Source organism: Buceros rhinoceros, unplaced genomic scaffold (genome assembly GCF_000710305.1).
Source record: "Buceros rhinoceros silvestris isolate BGI_N320 unplaced genomic scaffold, ASM71030v1 scaffold2113, whole genome shotgun sequence".
NCBI classification, from domain to species: Eukaryota; Metazoa; Chordata; class Aves; order Bucerotiformes; family Bucerotidae; genus Buceros; species Buceros rhinoceros.
In genome coordinates, this window is record NW_010402803.1 from 15,563 (window position 1) to 25,640 (window position 10,078).

Sequence of the window (10,078 nt, forward strand, 5' to 3'; positions counted from 1 at the left end):
GAGGATTTTTATCCGTTGCACTAAGAGCCAGCATTACATAGTGTTATAGGAGGCTCAAAAAACATTTAGACTCTTAGGAGAAGTGATGAAAAAAGCCAAAGGTGCTTAATTCCAGTGAATTCCACTGATGTCATGTGGCCTGCTTAGGTGGTCTGTGGTACTCTGACAGGTGTTTATGTGCGTCATTGAGCACCTAAATACTTGTAAAATTTATTTCCTCTGGCCATTTCAAGCTGTAGTTTTATGTAATTTTGGTCTTGTTCTCCACCTACTCTTTGCGCATGCCCCAGCAGAGAAGTTCCCCTAAGAAGTCTCCTGCAGTTGTACTGATGTGACTGTTTGTGGGCTGTACCTCCTAGCAACTTTTTAGGACAAAAATGATTCCTCCTGAGGTAGCGGTGATGACTTCATTTTCTTTTCACTTAGCTAACTTTGCTTTATTAATTTTATAAAGTAAATAGTAAAGTGACTTTCACAGGATTCACAGATAGACTATTTAATCGTTTAAGGGGATTATATGATGTAGTGCTTACAGTCACCAGAGACTCCTTAACGTGGGGAGACCTTTCCGGTTCTGTTTCTGTAAATGCAGTTGTAGTGGGTAGGACAACAGGATAATTGAATTTTCACTTAATGCATTATCTCTGTGCAAGATACTTTTTCATACATATTTTTAAAGCTAATATTATTTCAGAATGTTATAATTAAAAGTCACCTTGGATTTTATTTATTGCAGGTTTCTGGCAGCATTAGGAACAGCATTTGCGATGACTGCGGTGGAGAAGATTGAGGAGCAGCTCGCTGGTCTGTGCATAGCTAAACGTTCTACACTAAGGGAGGAACCTGCTTACTTGCTGGATATAGATGTTTCCAAACCTGCTCAGTCTGAAAGCAGTCGCTTTGTGGCAGTTTCGTGTTCCAATAAGTCAGTTAGGGTGTACAACAGGGAAACGTTAAACTTCCTGCGGGAGTACAGTAGCCGTCCTGGGGTACTTAGTGGAGTCAGATTTGCACACACGTGTGACAGCTTGGTGTTTTCAGCATGCAGTGACGGTACAGTAAAATGTTGGGATATTCGTTTGGCAGCTCAGGAAGCTGTGCAGGTATTCAGAGGGTATCCTTCCAACGCTTTCATCAGTTTTGATATCAACCGCAGCGATGTCATAGTTTGTGCTGGGACAGAAAAAGTTGAGAAGGACACGTTTCTGGTGTTTTGGGATGCAAGAGGCATTACAAACTGTGCCGGCACAACTAAAGAACCCTTGGGAGTCTATTCTGAAAGTCACAATGATGATATCACTAAAATTTGTTTTCATCCTGACAAATCCAATTTGTTAGTTTCTGGGTCAACTGATGGGTTGGTTAACGTGTTCGACATTAACAAAGATAACGAAGATGATGCTTTGTTATCAACTTGCAATTCGGATTCATCAGTAAGTTTTATTGGCTGGTCTGGGAGAGATTATAAGCAGGTCTACTGCATGACACATGACGAGGGTTTTTGTTGGTGGGACATTGCTCAGTTAGATACTGAAGAACCAATAACAGTGTTGCATGTTCTGGATGTCAGAGACACGGTCTGCGTTGAAAGCAGCAGCTTACATTACCTGGTAGGTGGCTTGTACCATGAAAAGGCAGACAAACTCTTTCTTATTGGGGGAACATCCACAGGAAACATTCACCTAATCAGCTGTGGTGCCGATGGACTGAGCCTGGTGGGTACCCTTGGTGGAGGACACTCTGCCACTGTTCGCTCTTTCTGCTGGAACCTGGCAGATGAGTCTCTGTTGACGGGTGGAGAGGATGCTCAGCTGTTGCTATGGAAACCCGGAGCCGTGGAAAGGTCCCTCACAAAGAAAGCATCTATGAAGGTTGCTTCTTCTGTGCAGAAGAGAGTAAGAGTTCACAACAGCTCTCTCAAAAGCAGGAAAAAGTAAAATTCTGAAAGTGGGAATCTCTGCTGTGTAGAGTTCTCTTGCTGTTTAATCTCTCAGGCAATAATACTTGTTGGTGTTTTATTTGGAGATACTCTGTGGAAAGAACTATAATGCTTGAATTCTACCTGGGGATGTGGTTCAGTCATCAGAAAAATGCCTTTTTTTGAGTTGCTAATATTAACCAGACAAGAGTAAATGTTTGCTCTTGAGTTCTTGAACAATAGATCTTTAATTGTATTATATAAAAATGTGGTGGTTAAATGTCACAGCCAACATTTTTCTTGTGTAATATGGGCCCGTGGCTCACATAATTTGTTCCTTCCCACTGAAATTCCCTGGCATGTAGTAAAAGCTTTTGTATTTCATGCTGTATTTTCTTTACAGAGAATGTAATGAAATTGTTCAATATATTAAGATTTTATGTCACATCTTAATCCCCTTCTTGATGAAACAGAAAATAAGTCCTGTTCTGCACTGTCATATCGTTTATAACAAGCTCATAAAGAAGCAGCAGATAGAGCCATATTTTTCACAGCAAAGATGTGAATATATTCAACCAAGCAAGAACACGTGATTCCGAGCACCTAATTTTTAAGCATATGAGAACTGTTAAACTGGCGTTATCTGGGGCATATTTCCTGCATGAAAATACTCAAGAATCTTGCAAGCAGCTTCATTCTCTCCTGGTAAGAGCATCTCAGGAGGGTGCACCTGGAAGACTGGGGAGATCTTCAGTGGGTTAAAGAAATTGATAGGTGTAATTACATCAGTGGTGCTGAAAATCCCAAATCTTGCATTTGAAATAAGATAGGATCACACGCTAGGTGGGAATGTTAAAGCCCAAAAATGAACGCTGCCTTCTGAGACTGCGGTTATGAAGTAACCGACCAATATGAGGAGACTTTAACAAAACATGTAGAGGTTACTGTGTGTCCTTTAAGAACTGTTTCTCTCTGCAGAGAGGTTTTATGCCTAGACACCTTCCTAGGTCAGCTTTGTTTTAGTATTCTGTCAAATACCTATTAAGTGCTGCAAAAACGGCTCTGTAACCACCGGTTGAGTCTTTACGCCTATTCTGCTCCCCTGGTAGACTATAACTGGTGCATCTGCCTCTGCACACGCAATTACCTCCAGCTTTATGAGGCCCATTGCAGTCAAACAGGGGTTGGTAATTAGGCCGTGGTTAACGTGTGGACTCAGGCAGAAAGTGGCACAAGGGTGTTTAAGAATCATGATGTCATAGACTAGTTGGCAAAGGAATTAAGAGGAGTTGTTTTTTTTTTTTTTTGCCTGAGGGTGGATAGGTAATTCTTTCAGAACAAGTTTTGAATATCAAGTTTAGAGGATTAGCCCGGAGTTCAGAAACGGTTTCTGAGGTACAGATGATACCTCTAGTGTATTGTGATGGCTGTGCTGAAGATGTCCTGATCATCTCTGAAACAAATCCTATTCAACCAGAAGTATCAGGTTTCCACGTGGTATGTTTTACAAACTGTTAACGTCTGTCAGCCACAGCTGTGCATCCATGGTTGTTGTGGGTCTGCCTCTTGGTGAAAATTCAGATGATTCACTTGCTTTTGTTACTGCTGGCTATTTAAAAGTGCAGTTTCAATTTAAAAATGGCATTTCTCTAAACTTTTTTTAACTACTGGTGTTAAATTCAAGTCATGCCCAACATCCTTATCTGTGCTTTTCAAATGACTTTGTGCAATTTTGAGACAACTTGGGTAGCAAGTGTCAGGGCACCTTTCAAGATTTACTCTCTCGGGTCACTAGTTATTGCCAGTTCCTGTGGAATTCATGCCTTTGTAACTTGAGCGGACCGAAAGCCTCAGACCCCTCTGATTTCACCCTCATGGGCCTGACTTGGCTCAGCACCTGTAGTTGGGAGTGGAGAGCTAAAGGATGATTCTGAGACCTATCTCATTGCAAGAACAGTATAAAATTTGCTTTTTAGGTGTTTATCTGCTCTCACTTGGTATCTTGACACTCAGTAGAGAAGATCAATGGGTCTGTCTAACGCTTGGTTTCTTGAAGGTGGTTTTGCACGAGCATACAGAAATGCAGCGAGGGAGGTTTTGTTTGTCTCCACTTGCTTTCAAGTGTCTGTTGAGTAAAATTCTGATGTGTTCTGCCAACCCTCCGAGTTAAAGCAGCAGAGATGGGAGTTCTGGTGCTGAAGTGTTTGAAGTATGCAATCTGTATCTGTTATATCTTGTTTCTGAATTTGACTGATACATAACAAATCAATATCCATCACAGTTAAAGCCATGCTTTTCCCTGAGAAGTTGATTTCTACCTTTTACATATATAAATAGCAATGGAAGGGGAAAAATGTACCTATCTTAAAATTCTGCAAAAGCACAGCAGCTGTCAGAAGACTCAGGCTTGAGTTGCCTCTGCAAACTCTTGATTATTTTCTTTTTCTTTGTGTTGATTTAATTTCAGGTTAATATCCATAAACCAAACATAGATGGAAACCGCATGTTAACGAGTAATTAGCATTACTTGCTTTTGTAAACTGCAAACACTGTTTCATAGGCCACAGAGCACAGGCAGAATACGTGTGTAATCATATAAATAATAATAGACTTGAAATTAGGCAGGTTAGCTTGTCTGGCTGTGTTTAATCTCTTAGGTTAGTTTTGATGTCTGTAGGTTGGCTTCAGCATTGTTAAGAAACATGTTTGACCTTTATAAAAGTTACGTAATTGAAGCTATGTGCGAGTAGCAGGCATTCAGAAGTCATCACCCTGTGAATTGTTTAACCCCAGGGGAGGCTTTAACTCCGGAAACAGTATCAGACTTTTTCCAGTAAATGAAAAGTAAAAATCCAGATCGAGTACCTAAGTGCAGCCAACAGTGTCTGTCTTATTCAGAGACGATAGTAAACCTGTTGTACAGTATTTCTGAGCAGCGGGAGATTATCCTGCTGTGAACACATGAAAATACTTATATTTGGCACGTTCCTAAGTTTCCTCTCCTTTTCTCTGTAGGTAAAATCCAACGCTTAGCGCGCTCACCGTTGTGTTTAAGGTGTGCTCCCATTGAATATGGACTTGCCGCCTCTTCTTGCAGGGCAGTTGAACTGTGTCACGTTGTTCAAGTAAGAGACGTGTCAGGATGACATCCCATAGTCGGTGGGGAACTTCATCAGCTATTGCAGCAGAGGGTAGGGTTTCACCCACACTTTAGGGGGATGGTGGAAATTATTTGACAGATCTAAAGGTGTGAATTTGTTTCTAGGTGGAAGTTACTTAGGCAGTTGTCAGTCATAAGCTGTTCTGTGCGTGGCCTGTGTGCTGTGTATTCAGATGGACAGAACTGCGCATCTGCTCTAAAGTCACAATCAGCCAAGGTGCTGATACAGTAAAACACTGCAAGGCACAAAGTGCAAGCTTTATTCCGCGTTTCTGAATGACAGCTTTCTCTTGGCCAGCAATCTTTCCTATCCCTGTAGGTCATACTGTTGTGTGCAGCCATGTCCTGTGTCACAAATAGGCCATTAAAGGCGCTAGCCAGGCCCCTACATTCTCACATAGCTGCACTGTGGAAAGGCACCTTGCTGGGGTGGAGCCCAGCCCAAGTGTCATGGGGGCTCAGTACGGACGCAGTTAACTGCAGTGTCAGTTATTCTGTAAAGCTTTTGCACCCCTGAAAGAATTGACACTTGGCCCACCTCATAAAGCTCGTCTGCATTTGCCATGGTTAATTTGGAGTCACTTCTCTCCATCTGTTTGAAATGGTTTTCTGTTATTTGGCTTCCTGGACTATTTTGGGGTGTGTGTGGAAGTGAGCTGTGTCTTGATATCTGCTTTTCTGGAGGGAGATGAGTCCTGCTTCTTTCCCCCGTCAGCTCTCCTGTCCAGTGCTTAGGCTGCTGGACTCTGACCTTCTTACTACAGCCAGTAGCGGGAGGGAAGCAGAGAGAGGCAGGAAAAAAGGGAGGTTCGTCCCTGCGAACCCTCTGAGAGGATGAGTGCCCAGGCAAGCTCCTCGGCTAAGGAATCAGACCCTCTACCTTTGAAATCTGTGTAATGGCTTGTTCTTGAGCCTGATGGAAGCAGGACAGGACCTTACATAAATTATGCAAGACATAAACACCCTTCAAGCATAAAAGCCAGTTCCTGTTTGTCTGCCCGATGAACAATTTGGCAGCGAAGCATGCACGAGAGGCAGGTGTTTGCTCACAGTTCTGTAAGCAGGGAGGAGAGCCACTGGTGAAGCCAGTACTGCTGGAACCAGTGGAGTTGGGGATTTCCAGTGCCAAGAAAGAAGGGACAGTAGAAGTGAGTGTGGAGGTGACAGCCACAGCTGCCTGTTAGGTGACTGTACAGTGCTCTGTTCCTTGGTTCCTCACCAGAATTATTTGCAGATACCCTGACAGCCAGTTGTGTGGATCTCTGGTAACTCCTGGTTTTCCGTTTCCGTTTTCTGTGCCAGTTTGTAAACTGGTGCAGGTATGTTGGCTGGCGATAGCAGAGTGGGATTAACTTTGGTTACTGCCACTGACTGCTTGGCCTTGCTGTTACGCTGTTCTGTCCTGCTCGCATTTCAACACTTGCTTTTCTTCAGCTCTTGTGTTCTCACACCTTTAAATACTTTGAAACTCCTATTTTGAAAGTTACCTGCTTTTCTGGAAACGGAATGACAGAAAATACTATTCTGTATATTCCTGTTGCAGTCTCGGTACCAGTACTTTTGCGGGCAGGTATTAAATTTCAATCTAATATCAATTTCAGTATTATTCTCTTGTGCTCTGAGTAAAGATTCAGTGCTGCTAAAACCCCATAAAGGTGGTACTTGAGCAGCCTCTTGCTGCAGGAACTCAGACCTGGCAATGAGAAAATGGGAGGAGTTTTACAGAGTTCTGAGGGCTAATTTGGTCATTTGGGGAAGTCTAATAAAAGTGGGAAAAAAAGAAGGTGCAGGGAACTCACAATACCCCGCAGATCACCAGGGGACTGTTGCGTACTCGGTGTTTCTGACACCGGCAAGAGTATTAGACTAACGGTGAAGCACAAACACAGACCTACTGTTCACTCTTCTGGGTGCTTTTAATACAGGAATTCTTAAATCCTGACGGAGCTGAGTACCTGCGAGTACAATGTCAGCCAACACTCGCTGCTTCAGATCCAGGTAGAAGGTAAAATAGCTGGAAGTGACTCACTTCACTCTTACTGGGACTTCTGGAGGGTACTGGGGAGCAGTGCCTGTAAGCACAGTGGCTCTGGTTTCTTTGATTTCAGCACTGTGGGTGTATGAGGAACGAAGGCAGGAAGGTAAACCAATAACGTGTTTGTAACTACCTGAAACCACGATTATTCCTGCCAAAAGTTATTCTGTGGTGGACGTTAAGTTTGCATTCAGGGTTTCATTTCTCTTGTCTCGGAGAAAAAAAGATAAATTCTTTATGTGGTTTTGTTCCTGCTTATATCAGGAGCGAGGGAGGAAGAAGTATGGGCCCTGATCTGGAAGTTCTGGTTCTGTTGATGCTCTGTAGGAGGAGTCCAGCCACACGTGCCTCCAATGTATGTTTCTGTCTTTGAATCTGGTAACAATTTAAGATGTTTCTTGGGTATCTCTCAGCATCTGTGATGCTCTCCAGAGTGCTGCAAACACTTCTGGCTGATCTGTGAGCTGATCGCTGTGAAATTGAGGCTGACGCACTTTGATGATGGGAACTCAGACACGGAGATCTCAAATGTTGCTTTATAAATCCTTTCACTTGCACATCTAGAGAACATGTAGTGCAACACTTTCTAACAGTACCTTGGGGATCATTTGAAGAAGGAATCCTCCAGACTTTATTTCAGTGACCCTGGTGAACTTTCTCCATTTGGGACTGATAAATGAGGGATCAGGAGAAATAGGGGGATGTTCCTTGCAGAGTATTTTTTCAAAACTTTGTGTAGCTGTAGATTTACAGTAGGAACACATAGAAATAAACTTGCATTTGCTACACTTAAAAAAAAAAAAGTATACTTAGTGTACCTGAACATGTGAATTTAACAGTTGTGCTGCCAAATGAGCATTTGGATGCCAAGCAGTCCTATGGTTCGACATCAGACCTTTTTGACAAACTGAGCAGGGAACGATCACACTTGTCACTGTGCCAGCACGTATACCCGTAAGGATGATATACCCGTAAGGATAACAGGGTCTTGGATCAACCACGATGGCGTTTGGGCTTCACACCCCCAAAATCATGAGTGTGACAGGGGGCAGCACCACACAACCTGACATTCTTTGGAAAGAAATAAGCATTTTATAAAACAATCTCCTTTTGCTGAGCGGAGACATGCAGTGATGGATAGGGTCAGAAGGAATTCCTCCAGACAGCAAACCGCGAATGAGGTCGTAATAAAGATCTTGGGTAGTCGTCTAGATGTGTATGGTACTAGAGCAACAAGAAGATGCTTGATTGTTGGAGTTAATTCTTGTAGTCAGTTTGAATTTATTGAGTCCTCACTGTTGCAAATAGTAGAAAGTATGAAGGCGATTAAGGACTGTAATTGGAGCTCCCAGGCTTCCCACCACAAGCCAAGGAATGAATGGTGGCGTTTTTTGAAAACGTCTTGGCTAAAATAAGCCCAAGTCCTTATTTATTTTTATTAGTGTATTATTTTAACATTTCTGTTGCGGTTTATTGCTGGGATGCCTAGACAGTGAGTGCGCTGTAACTCTCCGTTTCTCTGAGCTGGCTCAGCGACATGTGTGGTGGTTGAGGGCTTCATTTCCCTTCATGCATTCACCTGCCAACCAGGACGCCCGTGTTTCCCAGGTTTTACCTTACTTTTGTTCCAGATGTTCTAAGCCTGCACGTTTCATTTAAGAATTTGCTCCCATTTATTTCCTAAACTGTTAGAATGCCCTGAGACTGCATTCAAATGAGACATAACTGAAGTATTTGTGGTTTCTTATGGGGATGTGGAGTGTTTTAGACACATTTGCTGATCACTAAATTTACTAACCTGGTAAATTTAGCACCTGGAGGATTACCTATCTATGCATTAATATGGCAGTTTTAACCATCCCAATACTCCTTAAAGACACAAAAAAAAGTCCAGAGACTTGATTATAGTTGACAATTTCTGTAGGTTTCTGTGGGTGTTTTAAAGAGTTTGGTTTAGGAAACAATTCCGAAAAGCTCCATAGTATCTTCTAAATGAAAAGCTGGTGTTTTCCAGATGGCTCTATAAATAAATTTGGTAGTTGCAGAAATAAGTAAAGGTATTTTGAGAGCTCCAGGCGTGTTTTTGCACATCGTGCTATGGTGAACTCGCAGAGGAAATGAACTTCCTTTTGTTTGCAAAATATAAAAGCCCTCAAGTTCTTAACGTTTTTTCCACACTGCTGGGTGAGTTAAGCAACTACGCAGGTTTTTCTTGTCAGTCACACATTTCCATGCGTACCACGTTCACCAACCCTCCTACAAAGCCTCGGAGAAGAAAGGCCACAGTTAGCCCTAGACAGCTTGTGCAGATGCAAACCAGAGTGTGTGGCCGGGTCAGAACCCAAGGTGTAGGAAAAGGAAGCGCACGCATGTAGCTGGTCTGTAGCAGAAAATACGAGGAGCAGTTGCTGCTGCATTTGCGTCACCTCTCTGTTCTTTTTACTATTTTTTCAAAAGTTAGTTTAATTTACTGTGCAATCCGGGGTCATCTTTCTTACCCCAAAAGAGTTACTGAAGTTCTCTAGTACCTCTAAGCACCTCCTGTATTTGTTCCTGCCTCACTCTCCTGGATCTCAAGCTATTTCTGTTCAGGCAAAGGTGAACTCAACAGTTACCAGGACTGTCCGGCTCCTCAGCACAAGCACTGGGACAGCACCAAAGAGACAGGAAACACTGTTTGAAAAGAAATGGTTTTAATCTCCAGGCTGCAGGCATGTCCCCGAGTGCTCTAACACACTGTTCTGCCTGCTGGTGTTTTGGAACATGTGGCTTGAAGCAGCGTATTGAAAAAAGAGCGGAAGGTGCAGAGTGTCGTCCCCGCCTGCCGTGTCACCTCTGAGCGTGCAGCGAGGTCTGGTGTGTGCACACACGTGCTGAAATGCTGGTCAGGCAGGGACTTCGTGCAGCAGAACTCGTGGAGGAGCTTGGAATCGCTTATGAATGTGATCAGCTATCGGAAAGGTTT

General features: G+C 43.0%; 1 protein-coding gene across 1 annotated transcript; it reads left to right on the plus strand.

The window, feature by feature from the left end:
- Positions 1-767: 767 nt before the first annotated feature.
- Positions 768-1,937, plus strand: WDR89 (WD repeat domain 89). The gene has a single exon (XM_010132733.1). The coding sequence runs from the start codon at positions 768-770 to the stop codon at positions 1,935-1,937; it is 1,170 nt and encodes a 389-aa protein (XP_010131035.1).
- The last annotated feature ends 8,141 nt before the right edge of the window (positions 1,938-10,078 follow it).

What these genes read in the sequence shown, in the direction of transcription:
- WDR89 (XM_010132733.1), top strand. Translation starts at nt 768, where the DNA reads ATGACTGCGGTGGAGAAGATTGAGGAGCAGCTCGCTGGTCTGTGCATA.